Raw genomic sequence first — 22572 nt, 5'->3', positions numbered from 1 at the left:
CGGGCACTGAGGTGGACACTTGACGGGATGAGCACTGGGTGTTTTTCTGTATGTTGGTAAATTAAACACCAATAAAAGTTAATTAAAAAAAAATACATGGAGACAAATTAAAATAGAACCACCATGACCCCAAATCTTTGGAATGTAGCAAAAGCATTCTAATAGGGAAGATTATAGCAGTACGGGCCTAATTCAAGCAGCAAGAAAAATCTCAAATAAAAACTTAGCCATACACCTAAAAGACTGAGAAAAAAAAAAAGAACAAACAAAACCCCCAAACCAATAGAAGGAGGAATAATAAAGATTAAAGTAGAAATAAACAAAATAGAAGCCAAAATAACAATAGAACAGATCAATGAAACCAGGACCTGGTTCTTTAAAAAGATCAACAAAATTGATAAATCTTTAGCCCGGCTCATGAAAGAGAGTGGTGGGTGGAGAGAAGGGAAGGAGGGAGGGAGGGAGAGAAGGAAGGAAGAAAGAGGGGAGGGAAGAAAAGAGAAAAGAACACAACAAAAATACAAAGGATAAGGATTATAAAAAATATTGTGAAAACGTATATACCAACAAATTGGACAAATTAAAAGAAATGAATAAATTCCTAGAAACATAATACCTCCCAAAACTGACTCAGAAAGACCATTTGAACATATCAGTTACCAGCAATGCAATTGCATCTGTAATTTAAAAAAACAAAATTCCCAACAAACAAAAGTTCAGAATCAGATCACTTCACAGGTGAATTCTACCAAAAATTTAAAGAAGAGTTAATATCTATTCTTCTCAAACTATCCCCCCCCCCAAAAAAAAAGTAGGAGAGAAAAGAAAGCTCCCACATTCATTCTATGTGGCCAGGATTACCCTGATACCAAAAACAGATAAAGATACTATGAAAAAAGAGAACTACAGGCCAATATCTCTGCTGACCACAGATGTAAAAATCCTCAACAAAATACAATCAAACTGAATCCAACAATACATTTAGAAAATTCTTCTTCATAATTAACTGGGATTTTCTCTTAGGATGCAAGAGTGGTTCAATATTTGCAAATCAACCAATGTGATACATCACACCAACATGAGAAAGTATAAAAACCACATGATTATTTCAGTAGATTTGGAAAAAGCATTTGACAAAGTACAACATCATTTATGATAAGAAAAATAAAACCTTTAGCAAAGCTGGTTTAGAGACAGCATACCTCAACATAATAAAGGTCATATATGAAAAACCCACATCTTACTTAATGCGGAAAAACAGAGCTTTTCCCCTAAGAGCAGGAACAAGGCAAGAATGTCCACTCTCACCACTTTTATTCCACATAGTGTTAAAAGCCCTAGCTATAGCAATTAGAAAGACAGACAGAAAGAAAGAGCACCCAAATTAGTAAGGAAGTAAAACTTTCACTATTTGCTGATGACATGAGACTATAGATAGAAAACCCAAAGACTCCATCAAAAAACTACTAGAACTGAAAAATTCAATAAAGTCACAGGATACAAAATCAATATATAGAAATCCACCGCATTTCTATACACTAGTAATGAAGTAACAAAGAGAAATTAACATTTACAATTGCACCAAAACCTAGGAATAAATGTGACCAAGTACATGAAAGACCTCTACTCTAAAAACTATAAAACACTGATGAAAGAAATTTAAGATGATACAAATGAATGGAAAGATATTCCATGCTCATGGATTGGGAGAACAAATATTGTTAAAGTGTCCGTATTACCCAAAGCAATTGATAGATTTAATGCAATCCTTACCAAAATGCCAACAGCATTTTTTTTTACAGAATTAGAATAAATAATCTGAAAATTTATATGGAACCACAAAAGACTTCAAATTGCTGAAAAAGAAGAACAAAACCAGAAGGATCACAATCCCAGATTTCAAAAAATACTACAAAACTGTAGTAATCAGAACAGTATGGCACTGGCACAAAAACAGACAAATAGATCAACAGAACAGAAGAGAAAGCCCAGGGCTCCTGGGTGGCTCAGCTGGTTAAGAGTCTGCCTTTGGTTCATATTGTGATTCTGGGGTGCTGGGATTGAGCCCTTCATCAGGCTCCTTGCTCAGTGGGGAGTCTGTTTCTTCCTCACCTTCTTCCTCTCTCCTCACTAATTCTCTCTCTTTCTTTTTAAAGATTTTATTTATTTATTCATGAGAGAGAGAGGCAGAGACACAGGCAGAGGGAGAAGCAGGCTCCATGCAGGGAGCCTGATGTGGGACTCGATCCTGGGACTCCAGGATAACATCCTGGGGTGAAGGCTGGCACTAAACTGCTGAGCCACCCAGGGATCCCCTCAAATAAACAAAATCTTTAAAAAAAAGAAGAAGAAAGAAGAAAAGAAAGCTCCAAAATAAACCCCACACTTAAATGCCAATTTATCCTCGACAAAGGAGGCAAGAATATGCAATTGAAAAAAAAAGTCTTCTACAGATGGTATTAGGAAAGTCTGATGAATGAAACTGGACCACTTCTTTATACCATATACAAAAATAGATTAAAGACCTAAATATGACTTCTCAAACTATTACAAAAAAATAGAAATGGAAGGAAAACATCCAAACTCATTCTACAAGGTCAGCATTACCCTGATTCCAAAAGCAAAGACTCCACTAAAAAAAAAAAAAAAAGGAATACAGGCCAATATCCCTGATGAACATGAACACAGAAATTCTCAACACAATACTAGCAAATTAAATCTAGTACTACATTAAAGAATCACTCACCACAATCAAGTGGGATTTATTCCTGGGTTGGAAGGGTGGCTCAATATTTGCAAATCAAGCAATGTGATACACTACATTAATAAAAGAAAGGATAAGAACCATATAATCTTCTCAATAGATACAGAAAAGCATTTGACAAAAGTACAGCATCCGGTCTTGAGAAAAAGTCTCTACAAAGTAGGGATAAAGGGAACATACCTCACCATCATAAAGGCCATATACAAAAAACCCACAGCTGGGATCCCTGGGTGGCGCAGCGGTTTGGCGCCTGCCTTTGGCCCAGGGCGCGATCCTGGAGACCCAGGATCGAATCCCACGTTGGGCTCCCGGTACATGGAGCCTGCTTCTCCCTCTGCCTGTGTCTCTGCCTCTCTCTCTATCTCTCTGTGACTATCATAAAAAAAAAAAAACCCACAGCTAACATCATCCTTAGGATAAAATTGAGAGCTTTTCCTTATGGTCAGGAAAATTACAGGGATGCCTACTCTCACAACTATTACTTCACATAGTACTGGAAGTCCTAGACTCAGCAACCGGACAACAAAAAGAAATAAAATGTATCCAAATCAGCAAGGAAAAAGCCAAACTTTCATTATTTGCAGACAACATGATACTCTATGTAGAAAAGACTCTACCCAAAAATTGGTAAAACTGATACACAAATTCAGTAGTCACAGGACACAAAAATCAACCTACAGATACCTGTTGCATTTCTATACACCAATAATGAAGCATCAGAAAAAGAAAACAAGGAATCGATCCCATTTACAATTGCACCAAAAACCATAAGAAACTAAGAATAAACTTAATTGAAGAGGTAAAAGATCTATGCACTGAAAACTATAAAACACTTATGAAAGAAATAGAAGATGGCACAAAGAAATAAAAAATATACCATGCTCATGGATTGGAAGAACAATCATTGTTAAAATGTCTATACTACCCAAAGTAATCCACATATTTAATGGAATCTCTTTCAAAATATCATTAACATTTCTCATAGAGCTAGAACAAACAATCCTAAAATTTATATGGAACTGCAAAAGACCCTGAATAGCCAAAGCAATCTTGAAAAAGAAAAGCAAAGCTGGAGGTATCACAATTCCAGACTTCAAATTATATTATAAAGCTGTAGTGATCAAGATAGTATGATACTGGCACAAAACCAGACACATAGGTCAATGGAATAGAAAACCCAGAAATGGATCCACAACTATGTATGGTCAACTAATCTTTGACAAAGCAGGAAAGAATATCCAATGGGAAAAAGACAATCTATTCAACAAATGGTGTTGGAAAAACTGGACAGAAACATGCGAAAGAATGAAACTGGACCACTTTCTTATACCATACACAAAAATAAATTCAAAATGGATAAAAGACCTGTGAGATAGGAAACCATTAAAATCCTAGGCAGTAACCTCTTTGACATTGGCCATAGCAACTTCTTACTAGACATGTCTTCTGAGGCAAGGGAAACAAAAGCAAAAATAAACTATTGGGACTATATCAAGATGAAAAGATTTTGTATAGTGAAGGAAACAACAAAACGAAAGGCAACCTTAGTAATGCAAGAAGATATGTAAAAATGACATATCTGATAAAGGGTTAGCATCCAAAATCTATAAAGAGCTTATCAAACTCAACACCTCAAAAAAATAATCCTATTAAAAAATGGGCAGAAGACATGAAAAGACATTTTTATAAAGGAGACATCCAGATGGCTAACAGATACATGAAAAGATGCTCAGCATCACTCATCATCAGGGAAATACAAATCAAAACTACAATGAGATATCATCTCACATTTTTCAGAATGGCTAAAATTAATGACAGAGGAAACAAGAAATGTTGGTAAGGATGTGAAGAAGAGGAACCCTTTAACAGTGCTGGTGGAAATGCAGACTGGTACAGCCACTCTAGAAAACAATATGGATGTTCCTCAAAAAATTAAAAATAAAACTACTCTACAACCCAGCTTACCCAAAGGTCACAAAAATACAGATTCAAAGGGATACATGTCACCCTAATGTTTGTATAGCAGCATTACCATCAAAAGCCAAAATATAGAAAGAACCCAAATGTCCATCAGTTGATGAGTGGTCTACTACACAGCCATCAAAAAGAATGAAATCTTGCCATTTGCAAGACAGGGGTAAAGCTAGACTATTATACTAAGTGGAATAAGCCAGTCAGAAAGACAAATACCATAGGATTTCACTCATATGTGGAATTTAAGAAACAAAACAGATGAACATTGCAGGAGTGATAAAAAGAGAAAAGCAAACCATAAATAGACTCTTACTATAGAGAACAAACTAAGGGTTTCTGGAGGGGACGTGGCGGGGGGATGGGTTAAATGGGTGATGGGTATTAAGGAGGGCACTTGTTGTGATGAGCACTGGATATCGTATATAAGTGATGAATCAATACATTCTCCACCTGAAAGGAAACAAAAAACTGACCACAGAGAAATCCTCAATAAATCTCCTAAAGGAAGCAGTACAGATGAAATTTATTTTGAAAGAAACTAGAAATTAAAGACAAAATGGGAAAAGAAAGAAAAAAAGATCTGTATAATGGAATTTAGGGTACAAGGGAGAGAAGATACAGGACCTTTTCTGAAAAGAAAATGTTCTTTTACTATGGGAATCGTAGATCATAAGAATATTTTAAGTCATGCCCCTTGCCTGACATTTGTAGAAAAGACAGGGAAAAAAGAATTATGTTGATCTACATTATTTGCTTGCATCATTATATTTCATAAAATATGCTTGATTTGCCATGTGTTTATGATTCAAAAATATAATTTAGGCTTCTATTGTATAAAAAGCTGCATTATTGTAGGATCCTATAAATACTGACAAGTATGATTTCTTTGTACAGCAGTCAATATTAAGAGAGTTCACATGAATGTGAAAACTAAAGAATCAACAGCAGATACTGTAAATTACAACAGAAAATGAAAATAAACATAGGAATGAATTTGCATTTTTAAAAAAAGACCTAAATATGAGACCTGAAACCATAAAAATTCTAGAAGAGAGCACAGGCAGTAATTTCTCTGACACAAACTGTAGTGACATTTTTCTAGGTATGATTCCTGAGGCAAAAGAAACAAAAGCTAAGATAAGTTATTGGGATTACATCGAAATAAACAGTTCCTGCACAATGAAGGAAAAAAATAAAAAAAACTTAAAGGCAAACTTCAAAATGGGAGAAGACATTTGCAAGTAACACATCTGATAAAAGGTTCATGTCCAAATTACATAAAAATTTATACAATTAAACGCACACACAATACAAATAATCAATTAAAAAAGAGGCAGAAGACATACACAGATATTTCTTCAGAGAAGACATCCAAGAATGGCCAACAGACATACGAAAAGATGTTCAACATCACACATTTTCAGGGAAATTTAAATCAAAACTACAATGAGATATCACCTTACACTTGAAAGAATAGCTAAAATAAAAAACACAAGAAACAAGTGTTGACAAGGATGTGGAGAAAAAGGAAAAAGGAATCTTCATGTTCCTCATGTTGGGGGGAATGCTAACGGTGCAGCCATTCTGGAAAACAGTATGAAGGTTCCACAAAAAGTTAAAAATAGAATTAGCATATGATCTAGTAATTCCACTACTGAGGATTTACTCAAAGAATACAAAAACACTAATTTGAAAAGATATATGCACCCCTATGTTTATTGCTGCATTATTTACAATAACCAAGATACAGTATCCACTGATTGAGGAATGGATAAAGAAGATGTGTGTGTATACACACACAGGAATGAGTTTGCATTTTAAAATGCATTATCTATACTTAAAAATTAAAAATGCATTATATATACATGGAATATTACTCAGCCCTAAAAAAGGATGGGATCTCGCCATTTGTGACAACATGGAGGGTATTGCGTCAAGTGAAATTAAATCAAACAGAGACAAATACCATATGATTTCACTTATATGTAGAATTTTAAACAACAAAACAATAAGTAAACCAACAAAAAAGCACAAACAGACCTATAAATATAGAGAACATACTGATTGCTGCCAGAAAGGAAGAGGTCGGGGGGATGGCTAAAAGAAGTGAAAAGGAGTGGCAGATATAGGCTCACAGTTGCAGAAAAAGTCATGGGGAGGGGTGTCTGGGTGTCTTGATCTTGGCTCAGGTCATGATCTCAGGGGAATGAGATCAAGCCCCACATCAGGCTCCATGCTCAGCGTGGAGTCTGCTTGAGATTATCTCTCCCCCTCTGCCTCACCCCTCCCCCTACTCACTAAGTAAGCAAATAAATATTTTTTTAAAAAGAAAAAAATCTATGGGGACAAGATGCACAATATAGGGAATATAATCAGTAGTATTGTAATAGTATGGTATGGTGACAGTAGCTACACTTGGGGTGAGCATAGCATTATGTAGATTTGTTGAACCACTATGTTGTACACCTGAAACTAATATAACATTGTGTGTCAACTGTACATCAAAAATAAAGTTAAAAAATAATTTAAAAAAATAAAAAATAAAAATAAAAAAATAATAATACCGCATAGATATTTTTCTCCATGCACAAAAAAAGTATTATTAGTCAAATATAAAAATGGAGGGAAAAAAACAAAGGCATTTAATGAAAGTAGTTTCCCCTCTACCCCAGATAAAATTTCAGTCTCAAGTAAGTACTTTTTTAAATCTGTTTTGGATAAACTGGTGTGTGTGTGTGTGGGGGGGGGTTCATTCTTAGATATAGTCAGTCCTACTATCATATTCAGAAATTAAATTAGTAATCCACACACCAATCTTATTTAAGCAAAAGACATCTCTTTTATTCTAACTGAAGTCTGCCTTGAGATAATTTGCTCTGGGGACAAGGTGGATGCAGGAATGAAGATTCTTCCCTCAAGAAGGTAAATATAGACTATAAGAAAAGAAGTCTATGGGACACCTGGGTGGCTCAGGGGTTGAGCATCTGCCTTTGGCTCAGGGTGTGATCCCAGATTCCTGGGATTGAGTCCCACATCGGGCTTCCTGCATGGAGCCTGCTTCTCCCTCTGGCTGTGTTTCTGCCTCTCTCTCTGTGTCTCTCATGAATAAGTAAATCTTTTTTTTTTTTTTTTTAAAGAAGTTTAGGGGAATGAGCAGTCATAAAGGAGAATGAAAACTGTAGAGAGAGTATAGCAAGTCCCCAACTTACAATGGTTTGATTTCTGATTTTACAATGGTTGTAAAGTGATACGTATTCAGTTAAATTGTTCTTCAAATTTTGAATTTTGATCTTTTCCCTGGCTATGATACTTTCCTGATCCTAGACAGTAGCAGTGAGCCACAGCTCCCAATCAGCTATGCAATCACAAAGGTAAACAACCAATACACTTACAATCATTTTGTACCCATACAACTCTTTTGTTTTTCACCTTTGGTACAATATTCATTACATGAGATATTCAATACTTTATTATAAAATGGGCTTTGTGTGAGATGATTTTGCCCAATTTTAGGCTAATATAAGTGTTCTGTGCACTTAAAGTAGGATAGACTAAGCCATGATGTTTGGTAGGTTAAGTGTATTAAATGCATTTTTAATTTAGAGTATTTTCAATTTACAATGGATTTGTTAGGATGTAACTCCATCATAAGTCAAAGAAGATCTGTATTAATTCAATGGCAAATGTCATTTGGCAGTGTTAGGAGGTATTGAGAAGAGAAAAACTTAAGACATTTAGAAAGATGATTTTTATTTCTTTTATTTGTAGTAGAATTGAAAAGAGAGTTGTAAAGCCAAAAAGAATATCTTTATCGTATTTTCCTCCACTAAAACTCTAAGCCCTCTATCACATATCTCAAACTAAAAAGGCTTCCTGTCATGGATTTTTCTGTGTCAACTTGGCTGGGCCATGGGATGTCCAAATATTTGGTCAAGTGTTATTCTGGATGTTTCCGTGAAGGTATTTTTAGATGAGATGAACATTTAAATTGGTAGACTAACTAATGCAGATTGTCCTTCCTAATAAAGATAAGCCTGAGTAGAACAAGAAGGTGGGCTCTCTCTAAATAAGAGAATTCTTCCCACCTGGCTGCCTTTGACCTGGGACATCAGCTTTCTTCCTGCCTTTGGGCTCAAACAGAACCATCAGCTCTTCTTTGGTCTTGAGTCAGCCTTTGGACAGGAACTCTATCATCAGCTTTCCTGGTTCTCCTTGGAGAAGCTTTGGACTCAGACTGGAACTAAACGGTTATTAGCTCCTTAGGTCTCTAGCTTGCTGATTACCGAGCAGATCTTGGGACTTGCCTGCCTCCATAATCACGTCAGCCAATTCCTTATAATTAATCCATCTATCTAAACACACACACACACACACACACACACACACGAGTATTGGTTCAGTTTCTCTGAAGCACTCTGATTAATATCTTCCTTTAGTGAAGGAAGATATTATTATCTTCCTTATTTTCTTCAGGGAAATAGTTCCTTAAATCTGGTCCAAGCAGAGAAGCTTTCTGGGAATAAATTAGCACCATTCATTCCACAGTGTAATTAAGGGTGCATGGAAATGTTTTGCTGCAAGAATATTCATTATGATGCTATTTATAATAGAGAAAAATAATAGCCAATTGAGACAGATTGGTTAAGTAAAATATGATACATCCTCCAAAAGGTATATGAAAAAAATTTGTGGACACAGATGAACACTCAAAATTACTAAATGAGAAAAAGCAGATTATAAAAACAAGTCTGGAAACATTCCTATAGTTCCCTTAGGGAACATGTTATATATATTTTAAGAAAAAAAGAATGACCCAAAAAATCTTAAACCATTTTTAGCAATCATACTGTGGTAGTGAGGTGCACAGAATCCAGGGTGCCCCTTATGATCCCTGCCTCCTGTTTATATCCTTATATAGTTCCCTCCCCTTGGATGTGGGCATGACCTGTGTCTTGCTTCTAACCAGTAGAACATTGCAAAGGTGACGGGATATACATGTATGTGATTATATGATTAAGGTACATAAGATCATACGGTATCTGGCTTTAAAGAAGCAAGATACCATATTATGGGCTTCCTATGCTAAGAGGCCCAACTAACTGGTAAGAAGCTGAAGGATACCTCCAGCTGACAGCAAAAATCTGAAACTGTGGGTCCTATAACCACAAGCAACTGAATTCTGTTGCCAAAAGCAGGTCAGTTCCCTGTTAAGCCACAGATGACACAGCTGCTCTGGCCAATTTTGACTGCAGCTTTGTGACTTCCTTAGCAGAGGACCCAGTTATGCTGTGCATGGACTCCTGGTCCATAGAAGATATGGGGTAATAAATGTGTATTGTTGTAAGCCACCAAGGTGGTGGTAATTTAGCAAAAGAGAAATAATACAAGTAGTTTGGGTATTATTATTCTAAAAGTATTGTATATATATATTGAAGAATAAAACAAATGAGCATTTATATTGGTGTCACTGAGGACCAGGATTTTCATGGATAAGAGAGGAAATACAGATACAGAAGAGATAAGTAAAACCCCTATAGTACTAAATTTGCATTGGAAGAAATTTGCTGAACTCATAATGTATTTTATCTTCAGACAATTTAAGTACTTCCAAAATCTGACTATTGAAAAGGCCCATAAAATAACAGCAATCCCTTGCCTCCAGGTTGTGGTCTCTATTATTTCCCATGAAAAAGAGCCATGGATACTTGAAGAAATAGATGATTCCAAGGTTGGAACAGGAAATGTACAAGACAAGCCTAGAGACTTTTATAATACCAGGGAAAATAAGGAAGCTATTAAAAATAATGAGGACAGGTTAAAAGTATTAGTACCTGGGACATCTGACTGTTACCAGGACGTAATGAAATGCTCAAGTAGATTGACAAGAAATATAGAAATAATAAATGGCGATAAAAAATATTTCTATTTGGTAACAATTATAGTAATTGATTTAGCATCAATGGATGCTATGTTTCTAATCACAAATTCTAATGTGTAGATTTTTTTCCCCCAGACACATCCAAGCAATTCTTAAACACCAGCAGGGTGTGTTACAATTCAACTCAGTTCTGACACTGTCTTGTGATAGTGTCAGATCACATAGGACCCGCCCTACAACATTCCGGTGCCAATCCCAAGTCTAGGATATTCCGACTGACCTGCTAATTGATTGGATGTTCCCATGACCCCTTCCTTGAGTTTGCTAGAATGGCTCACGAAACTCAGAGAAACATTGTGCTTACTAGATCCTCAATTATAACAGGATATAACTCAGAAACTCCCAGATGGAATAGAAGTACAAGGCAAGATATGGGGAAAAGGCACAGAGCTTCCGGCCTCTCCTTGGTATACCACTCTCTCCAAGTCTTACATGTTCACCAACTTGGATGCTCTCCAAACCCTCCCCTTTTGGGTTTTTATGGAGGTTTTTTTTTTTTTTTATGGAGGTTTTATTAAAGTTTTAATCAAGACTGATTAAATCATTGGCCATTGATGACTAAATTCAATATACAGCCTCTCTCTCATCATCAGGTCAAGAAAGAATGGCTTGAAGTTCCAAACTTCTAATCCTATGGTTGTCTCCTCTTAGAGGAGGAGACCCCCCCCCTTAGGTGGGGTCCAAAAGTTACCTCATTAACATAACAAGACACGTTTATTGCTCTCATCATTTAGGAAATTCCTAAGGTTGTAGGAGCTCAGAGACAGAAATGGGACAAAAACCAAATATTTTGTTATAAAGCACAATATCATAGATGCTAAAACTTGTGAATGAAAGTCTGATGAGAAATGGAATATTTATATAGACTCAAAGTGTCTTCCCCTAAGTTATTTATTAATTACAAAGGAACAATAGTAACTTTGCAATGGGGAAATTTGGCAGACACTACACTAATCAAGGATCCCCAAGTGATCAAGTTTTAAAATCCTGATATATTGTACTAAGAAAAGTACATCATTTCTGTAGTGTGTCTGTGAAAATGTAGAATTTGAATAATCAAGGAAAATATCAGACATTCTACAAAGTAACTGGCCTATATTCTTCAAAAATTTCAAGGTCACAAAGACAAGTGAGCAACTTTCCAGATGGAAGGAAACTGAAGAGCTGTGACTACTAAATAGAAGGTATGGATCCTGGATCGGGAAACAAAACAAAACAAAACAAAAAGCTGTAAGGTTTGATTGGGACAAATGAGAATATTTGAACATAGAACTTTGAAAAAAATCATAGTATTGCAGTAATGTTAAATATCCTGATTTTGATCATTGCTCTGTAGTCAGGCAAGCAAATGTCCTTATTTATAGGAAACACATGGGAGTAAGGAGGCACAATATCCACACCCTACTCTTGAGTAATCAGGAGAAGCTTTTATCCTGCTTCTCCTTCAGGAAAGAAGACCTAGACAACCAGATAGTTGATGAAGCAAGGTAGAATTTCTTTTTATCAGTTACTCCAGCTGATAAATTAGAAGGGATGATAGAATATCACCATTTGTACCACCTTATAAAGGATAGGAGCTCAGAGACAGAAATGGGACAAAAACCAAATATTTTATTATAAAGTACTATATCATAGATGCTAAAACTAGTGAATGAAAGTCTGAATAATAGGCCTTATTAAAAAGAAAACCACAGGCCCAAATTGGTGTCACTTAGGCCAAGTCCCAAACCAGAGTTCAATCCCTTATCTAACTGCGGTTTCAATCTCCCCAGAAATGTAGTCTCAACTGGGCAGTGGGGAGTTTTCTGGTGGGTACCAGTGAATCTGCTTCATGGGCCCTCTCTATGCCCTAAAGGAAGAAGACGTATAGTCTGCATGGTAAGACATCACCATCCTCCACCCCATTCCCTTCCAAATCCTCCCCACTATTCCCCCTAAGTGAAAGCCATCTTGCCTAGAACAATCCTTTCCCACTCTCCTTATAAAAACTTTCTATTTTATACATCTCTGAATTCCTTCCTACCTGCTAGATGAGATGCTGCCCGATTCACAAATCATTTTAAAAAGCCAATTAGACCTTCAAATTTACTCGGTTGAATTTTGTTTTTTAATAGATTTGGTGGCAGTAAAGGATCCAAAGTGAACTTCCAGCATCATTTGGGGATGATGAAACACAACCATGGTACCCGTGAACCCTGTGAGTTCACTGTTTTTCTTGTCATTTCCGAGAGCTGTGGGCAAATTCCTCTCAATTCTGACCTCTTATCTGTTGTGTTTGAGCTCTCTATCTAATTAGCTTTCCTTTCTATGGTAGGTCAGCTTGTGCTGGCAGACAATAATGCCCCAAGTACAGCTGACCTAGCAGATGTGCCCAGAGCTCCGTGGAGCTGGTGGTTCTGCCCAGAGCTTCGTTGAACCGGCAGGAGGGCCTGCCTGGAGCCAAGCCCCTAGCCTCTCAGACCACAATTCCCATAGTGGAAAACTTCAAGTTTCCACAGGAACTGTTGGTGGTACACATTGGGCCTTCTTGTGGCCAGGACACAGTAACATCTCTTGGTTACTTCTGATATATGAAATTGCATGTGTTGATTTGCCTTATTTTGTGTAAAGGAGCAAGGATCTCAGAGGCCAAAAAGCTGCAAAAAAAAATGGTAGGCATAGGCTGAGCATTTAAAGGCTGTTAGAGTACTAGCCACCTCAAGAAGAATCCCCTGACAGGACAAGTTGGTCACAGAATGGGTTAGATTGACATTAGGTCACCCACCAACCGCAAGGAAATTTCCATGCAACAAGGTACACTATAAAACACACACAGACCCTAACCCTGTGGCGCATCCCTTTTAGGTATTAGTCTGGCTGAGAAACCCACAGTCTTAGGTAAGTGGATTTTTTTTTCAATATCCTTGCAGTTAGCTAACAAGACAAATTCTAAAGAGTCACACACATTACCTTTCTGCACACCTGCTTATTTTGTGTCTAAGAACTATAGTTCCAGAAATTTCAGATATCTAGCAAAAACAACAAAATCTTACTAAGCTTGTTTTGTGTCCTGTGGAACTTGGCTTGGTAACTGTCAGGTTAAGGCCAGGTCAAAATAAGGCCAGACCGAAATGTAAGTTGCACTTCCTCTGCAGGTAGATATGGCTGAACAGAAATGTGGGTTAACTCCCTTGTCAGCTAGGGTCCTACCAAACTGCTCCCAGCCCTCAAGGGTATTACAACCTGGAAATACAATGACCATATGGGGAACGGTCCAATTAGGTAAGATCATTTTAAGAAGTGCACTTGAAAGCAAAGGCTCTGAAATGAAACAGAATGGGGTACCTGTTTCAACTGGCATGCAGAAGCCTCCAAAAGGTTTTGAAATTCCAAAGTAATTCCACTGAAAGATTCATTACAAAAAAAAGCTAATGAAAAAGAGACAATGTACCTACAATAAGACTATAAGACTGAGGTAACTCCTACTGCTCACCTCTATCCTTTGAGCATTCATCCTAGTTATCCTCTGTCTGAATCTTCTTTCCACTCTAAAGAGACTATTAAACAGTTATATTTTAAAATAAGACCATTCAGGGAGCCCTGGTGGCGCAGTGGTTTACTACCCCCTGCAGCCCGGGGTGTGATCCTGGAGACCTTGGGATCAAGTCCCACGTCGGGCTCCCTGCATGGAGCCTGCTTCTCCCTCTGCCTGTGTCTCTGCCTCTCTCTGTGTCTCTATGAATGGATAAATAAAATCTTAAAAAATAAAATAAAATAAGACCATTCAGAGCTACCAGAGATCCTCATCAGGCATCTTTCACTCCTTGGTCAAAGTCTGAACTAAGGGTCTTAGTTAAAGATTTTCCTAAATCCAGGGAGGATCCTCAAGAGTTTTTGTAAATAGATTGTTTCCTCAGTACAATCAAAAGATGGAAATAAAAATTCAGTGTTCCTTCTTTCCCAAATCCAGACCCATTGGTTATTGATTCCTTATCTCTTAGAACTATTTCTTTCTTGTTTGTCTCCTTTTATGTCCCAGTGAAGTAGGAAAGCTTGAAGCAACTTCATTTTAGAAAGGCTCCATCTCTATTTTTCTGCTACACCCTATTCACTCATGTTCCATATTCTGCCTCTGAACAAGCTAAAGAAGCTATGTTTCCATTTCAAGGGATGATGAAGGATAGAAGCAGAAAAATGTTTGCCTTTAGCCCAGAAGGCTGACTATAGCCTGCATAGTTTTGATAAGGATCAAATACATGGTGGTTGCTACATTCTTAAAGGGTCTCATGACTGCCTTCACTTCTCACCAATAGTTAATATCAAGCTGAATGATAAGCATGAGAGAAATCTTGCAAAAGTAGTTTTATGAACAGAAATTTAAAAAAACATTTATGAGTTAATACCCCTTGCATATTCCTTCCCCTTTGAGCACTAAGCATAACCAATCACCAGCTTCATACAGCAAAAATGCAGCTCTTTCTTCCCACGGGTCCTGTCCTCATGTTACTTAAATAAACTAAGTTGTACCATAGACCATCTCCAGAATTCTTTCTGGATTGTTGGCCTGATGACTCTGCAACAGGTGGACGCAAGAAAGTTAATCACTGAGTTTTGGCCAAGACCCCAAACACCAGATAACACTTAAGAAGAGCCAGATCCTAAACATGTTCCAGAACATTAGTTTCAAACAAACCTCAGCTGATGCTGGCCCCAATAACCTTATTTTCAGTAATTTATGGAGTAACACCTAATGTTCACCTGCCATTTGCCTTGACTGGATCCTACCTACCCTAGATTCCTGGAGGAACAAGTACCCTAGACTCTCCTAATATAAACCTCTAGCAATGATGAGACTCATTTTTCCCCCCTTTCTGAGCGTCCCAGATACTCTATTATCTGTCTATCACTTACTCTATTAAAAAAACTCTATTTTCACTTTCTCTGGCTCATACTTGATTCCTGTTCTGCACGAAGCCAAGGACCCTCTTGGCTGGTCTTGTGGGACCCTCCCCTGGGTTCTGGGACTCGGCCTGCTTGCATCACTTAAGAATGTGGCTTGGCTTTCTGCCTGCCTGGGATATGCAGGTTGTCAGCTCTCTCATTGGCTATGTTTGGGAGTGACTTTAAATCTTGTAAGAATAGTAACTATTACATACTCTAAAATTAACAAATTTTTAAACAATTTTATTCATGTATTCATGAGAGACACAGAGAGAGGCAGAGACATAGGCAGAGGGAGAACTCAATCCCAGGACCCTGGGATCACAACCTGGGCCTAAGGCAGATGCTCAACCACTGAGACACCCAGGTGCCCTAAAATTAACAATTTTGAGCTAATTTTTTAAAGTGGTTTTATAAATTTGAGATGTATATTTCTTGTGAGAAATCACTGATGATATGTAAGTAGTTTCAATGATTGAAGCTGGAAAATCAGTTGATAAGCTCAAAAAAATTATTCAAAACATTGGTAAAATAGGCAAAACAGGTATAAAGAAATTATAAAGAAATAACTAATGCCTAAACAGCCATTCTTACTCCCAAATTAGGTTGTATCCATCAGGTATGTAAACACAACCACATAGAGCACCACGCATAAACTACTTCCCTTTTGCTCACAATAGAAAGTACACATGACTTGATGAGAACATTTCAGCAGATAATTTTCAACTTACCTCTACATGCTGTGTCACATGCATGAAAAATACTTGTGAGTAACTCCTCACAGGTCCTGCTAGTGCTGTAGGTTACATCTTCTTTGACATTATAGTTTCCTAGTTTCCATCCTATTAGAAGAAATTTTGTAAATCTAGGTGCTTTCTGTGCTACAATTGCTAATTTATTTTGTTTTAATTTTAACAAAAGAGACATATTTCAATAGCAGCCCATAATACTTATTACTTGACATGAAAAGACCAAGCAAAAATTTTGTCTTGAAAGTCTATTATTCATTTTTCCTTTTAATTTGTTTTGTTAAAGTAGAATAAAAGAGAGATGAAAGAGAAGGAAAGGAGTTTTTGCCTTATTAAATTAAAAGCATTCTATGAAAAAGTAACTAGTACAACACAACAAAAATATTTTTTAAAAAGTAGAGGAAACAGAATAATTAGCTATACAGAAGAAATATCATCTTACATTGTTTTGCTTTTCAGTGCCCATCATGTATAGGACTCTATGAGTAATCCTCTAAACAGAGTTCACAAAATTTGAATTGAAATTGGCCTGTGAAATCAATATTCTCCTCTGGCCTATCTATTGGCATTACAATGGAGCCTACACTGCCTACATGTTTTACTTACACACACACACACACACACACACACACACACACAGTTAAAATGGTAGTTTTTGCTCTACAGAAAATTTGTTGCCAGGTGAGTAAACAAATACCAATGATAATGATTATAAATACAGTCTGGAATTTCTATCATGTTTTTAATTAAAAACATAGAGAATACTAACATTTCACATGTAAGATTTTCTTTTAAGAGAAAAAAAGGGTGAGCCTTGCTGAAAGGTGGCAGAGCAGGATCCTGAGCTCACTTCCTCCCACAGAGACACCAAGGCAACAATTACAGCTGACCCTTGAACAATGTGGGTTTGAACTGCATGGGTCTATTTATACATAGTTTTTAAAAAAACAGACATGGTACATCACTATAAATGTATTTTCTCTTCCTTATGATATCCTTAATAACATTTTCTTTTCTCTAGATTATTTTATTGGAAAAATATAGTATATGATACCTATAATATAGAAAATATGCATTAATCCAGTATTTATGTTATTGTTAATAACCTGATACTGGCAGAGATCTTCCACAGCTAAAAGGATAAAGAGAGGGCCCACTGAGAAGGGTAAGAGAGGAGAGACACAGTAGACAACCAAAGCCTCAGTGTGGTAGCAACCCACAATGAGGAACTATATCACAGATGTGGAGGTTCTCCCTGAGAAGCCAGGAGATCAAGCTCCACATCAGGCACCCTGGGCCCTGGGGACCTGTGTGGTGAAAACAAGCCCCTAACACATCTGGCTTTGAAATTCAGCAGGGCTTAACTCTGACATAGAGGACTACAAGAAATGGAATCTCTGCTCTTGAAGGGCCAGTGCACTGCATCAGTTGGCCCAAGACTCAGCAGTTTGAAAAGTTCTTGGGATATACATGAAAGAGATTACTAATTTTAGGACATGTGTCAGTGGGGCAGGGATCTACAGGAGCTTTCTCTGGAATGAGGTACACTCCTTCAGCTTACCTCATCTGACACTTGCAGATATGTATTCTGACACTCTCCATCTACCTCGATAGCACCACTTGGCACATGCAGGTATTCTCCTGCAGCACTGCCCCAGTAGGTGCCTCTCTAGTCGGCTCCTGACCCACCACTCTGGGGTGTGGGGTGCAGAGGGTAGGCAGTCTCATTTGGAACCTGTGTCTCTCCAGAGCAACTACTTCTGCCCTGACCAGGACTAGGGCCTCTCCACAACTACTTCTGCTCCCAGGGAGTGGTGGAGCTGGCTTTATCTACCAGCTTACTGACAGTAGTTATAGTCAGGCCAACCACTCAGCCTTTCCAGGAGCTAGCCCAATCCACCACAACAATTTCAATAGCCTCCCATATAGCTGCACCAGGGACTTAGCCACATCTACCAGTTTCCCTACAGATACTGAAGCTAGGCCTCTCACTCAGCTGCACCACATGCAAACAATGCTCCTCAGTGTACCTGCAGCAGTCAAGGTTAGACATTATAGACAGCCAGCCTGAGAGCTAACTCTGTCCACCAGCAGTGGCAGAAGCCAGGCCTTCCATTCAGCTGTGCTGGGGGCAAGCCCTGTAGTCAATCTTTGTAGACAGCTGGACTAAGGGCTGGCCCTGCCCCAGAGGACCAGTAGCAGTCATGACCCAGTCACAAGGGGAGTGCAAACATAGTTCACACAAGGGACATATCTGGAGCACTTGGTTTTGCTGACTGGGAAGGGATTGCTACCAGGCCCACAGGGCATGTTCTATATGAGACCACTACTTTCAAGACAAGAAGATAGCTGACCTACCTAATATATAGTAAGGAATAGAGTCAGACAAAATGAAGGGACAGAGGAATATGAACTGCATGAAAAAGACAAAACCCCAGGAAAAAAAGAGCTAAACAAAATGGAATTAAGCAATCTACCTGATAAGGAGTTCAAAGAAACAGTCATTAGATGTTCACCAGCCTTGATAGATTCAGAGATAACCTCAACAAAGAGATAGAAAATATAAAAAAAAAAGGACCATCCAGAACTGAATACAATAACTGATATGAAAAAATACATTTGAGGGAATCAATAGCAGATTTGATGATGTAGGAGAATAGATTAAGTGATCTGGAAGACAAGATAGTGAAAAGAAACTAAATTGAACAGAAAAAAAAAAAGAAAGAAAAGAACTTTTAAAAATGAGGACAGGTAAAAAATAAATAAATAAATAAAAATGAGGACAGGTTAAGTAAGTTCTTGGAAAACATCAAGCATAATAATATTCACATTATAGGGGTCCCAGAAGAAAAGGAGCCATTGGGGTTCCTTCTCCTAATAGAAAACATATTAGAGGAAATAATAGCTGAATACTTCCTTATCCTAAGGAAGGAAACATATATCCAACTTCAGGAAGTACAGAGAGCCCCAAATAAGATGAACCCAAGAAGCCTGACAAGACACATAATAATTAAAATAGCAAAAATTAAAGATAAAAACTTAAAAGCTACAAGAGAAAAGCTAAGAGTTTGGCAGAAGGAAAATCCCAGAGGGCTCTCAGCTGATTTTTCAGCAGAAACATTGCAAGCCAAAAGAGAGTGGCACACTATAATCAAAGTGGTGAAAGGGGGGAAAATACATCCAAGTATACTCTACATCATTCAGAATTGAAAAAGTTTCCAGACAAACAAAAGTTAAAGGAGTTCATCACTACAAGCCAGCCCTACAAGAAATGTTAAAGGGATTTCTTTAAGTGAAAAAAGAAAAGGTCATAACTAGATATAAGAAAATTATAAAAGGAAAAACTTTCACTGGTAAAAGCAAACATACAGTAAAAATACTAGATCAATCACTTATAAGGCTAGTATAAAGGTTAAAAGACAAAAGTGGTAAAAATCAAGTATACCTATAAAAATTAGTGAAGGGATACACAAAATAATAAGATATAAAATATGACATCATATACATAAAATGTAGAAGTGGGGAGTAAAACTCTAGTTCTTTCAGAATGTGTTTGAATTTCAGTGACCATCAACTTAACAGATGACTATATACATAGATGTTATATATGAACTTCACAGTAACCACAAACCAAAAACCTGTAATAGATACAGAAAAAATAAAAAGTCCAAAACTAGAGAATAAGACTTACAAATATTTAACATGAGAGTAAGAGTAGGAGAAAGGAAAGAGAATAACTACAAAAACAGAAAATGATTAACACAATGGCAATAAGTAATACCTATCAATAATTACTTTAAATGTAAATGGATTAAATGCTCCACTCAAAAGACACAGGGTGACTGGATTAAAACAACAAGACTCATCTATATGCTGTTTACAAGATACCCACTTCACATCTAAAATCATAAAGACTGAAAGTGAAAGGATGGAAATGGAAAAAGATATTTCATGCAAATGGGAAAAAAAGCCTGGGGTAGCAATACTTAAACAAAACACACTTTGAAACAAAGACTGAAACAAAAAACAATGAAGGACATTTATATAATTATAAAGGGATCAATCTAACAAGGGGATATCTATGCACCCAACATAGGGCACCTAAATACAAAAAGCAACTGTTAACATACATAAAGGAAGAAACTGACAGTAATATAATACTAGGGGACTTTAGCACCTCACATACAGAAAGAAAATAAAGAAAGAATGGCTTTAAATGACATATTATATCAGATGAACTTAACAGATATATACAGAATATTCATTCAAAAAGAAAATATACATTAAAGTGCACATGGAATATTTTCCAAAATAGATCTCATTAGGCCACAAAATAAATACCAGTAAATTTTAAGAAGACTGTATATAATATCAAGCATCTTTTTCAACCACAGTGCTATGAAACTAGAAAACTACAAGGGGAAAAAAAAAAAAAACAGAAAAAACACAAACACCTGGAGGCTAAACAACATGCTACTACACAACTATGGGTCAATGAGGAAGTCAAAGAGGAAATCAGGGAGTATCTGGAGACAAATGAAATCAGAAACATAAAATGTTTGTTGGTTCAGAATCTTTGGGACTTAGTAAAAACAGTTCTCAGATGGAAGTGTTTAGCAATACAGGCCTACTTCAAGAAACAAAACTATCAAACAATCTAACTATACATCTAAAGGAATTAGAAAAAGAAAAGGCAAAGTCCAAAGTTAGTAGAAGAAAGGAAATAGAAGAAGGAAAATAAATGAAATAGAAACAAACAGACAAAAAAACCCACAATAGAAAAGATCAATGAAGCTAAGAGCTGGATTCTTTGAGAATATAAACAAAATCGACAAACTTTTAGTCAGACTTATTAAAAAAAAAAGAGAGAGAGGACTAGATAAGATCAGAAATGAAACAGAAGGGACACCTGGGTGGCTCAGTAGTTGAGCATCTGCCTTTGGCTCAGGGTGTGATGCTGAAGTCCTGGGATGGAGTCCCACTTCCGGCTCCCTTCAGGGAGCCTGCTTCTCCCTCTGCCTATGTCTCTGCCTCTCTTTGTGTATCTCTCGTGAATAAATAAATAAAATCTTTTAAAAAAAGAGAAATGAAACAGAAGTTAAAACCAACATCACAGAAATACAAAGGATTATAAGAAACTACTACAAAGTGTTGTATACCAACAAATTGGACAACCTAGAAAAAAAATAGATCAATTCATAGAAACATACAATCTCCCAAAACTGAATCAAGAAGAAAGAAAAATCTGAACAGACCACTTACTAGTAATGAAATTGAACCAGTAATCAAAAACTCCCAACAAACAAAAGTCTAGGAGCAGATGGCTTCACAGTTGAATTCTACCAAACATTTAAAGAAGAGCTAATATCTATTATTAAACTATTCCAAAGATTAGAAGAGAAGGGAAAGCTTCCAGTTCATTCTACAAGCCCTGCATTACCCTAACACTAAAATCAGACAAATATTTCTGATGAACATAGATACAAAAATCCTCAACAAAATATTAGCAAATTGAACTTAATAGTACATTAAAAGGATCATTGACCACAATCCAAGTGGGATTTATTTCATGGATGCAAGGATTATTCTATATGCATCAATCAATCTATGTGACATACCACATTAACAAAAAGAAAGATAAAAACCATATGATTATCTCAATAGATGCAGGAAAAGCATGTGACAAAGTACAACATCCATTCATGATAATAAAAAAAAAAAAACCTCAACGAAGTAGGCTTAGAGGGAACATATCGCAAAATAAAGACCTTATATGAAAAACCTACAACTATCATAGTCAACAATGAACAACTGAGAGCTTTTCCTCTAAGATGAGGAACAAGACAATGATATTCACTCTTACCACTTTTATTCAACATAGTACAGGAAGTCCTAGCCACAACCATCAGATAAAAAAAGAAATTAAAGTCATCCAGATTGGTAAAGAAGTAAAACTGTCACTATTTCCAGATGACATCATACTATATATAGAAAATCCTAAAGACTACAGCAAAAACTCTTAGACGTATAAATGAATTCAGTAAAATCTCAGGATACAAAAATCAACATACAGAAATCTGTTGCATTTCTTTCTTTTTTTTTTTTTTTTGTAGGATTCTATTTTATTTATTTGACAAAGAGAGAGAGCACATACAGGGGGAGTGCAGGCAGAGAGAGAGGGAGAAGCAGGCTCCCCACCAAGCAGGGAGCCCAATGTGGGCCTTGAT

The 22572-nt window shown here is 36.8% G+C and overlaps 1 protein-coding gene across 1 annotated transcript in view; it reads right to left on the bottom strand.

Annotated features, from left to right (window-relative positions):
• The window catches only part of LOC121480284 (inositol 1,4,5-triphosphate receptor associated 2-like), a 120783-nt gene that overhangs the window by 94554 nt on the left and 3657 nt on the right, over positions 1–22572 (bottom strand). The window contains 1 exon segment of the mRNA XM_041736733.1: positions 16328–16438. Coding sequence (XP_041592667.1) covers positions 16328–16438 — 111 coding nt within the window.

The sequence above is a fragment of the Vulpes lagopus genome, chromosome 21, assembly GCF_018345385.1.
Source record: "Vulpes lagopus strain Blue_001 chromosome 21, ASM1834538v1, whole genome shotgun sequence".
NCBI classification, from domain to species: domain Eukaryota; kingdom Metazoa; phylum Chordata; class Mammalia; order Carnivora; family Canidae; genus Vulpes; species Vulpes lagopus.
The sequence above is the reverse complement of the archived record's forward strand: the minus strand, read 5'-3'. Positions and strand labels throughout refer to the sequence as shown.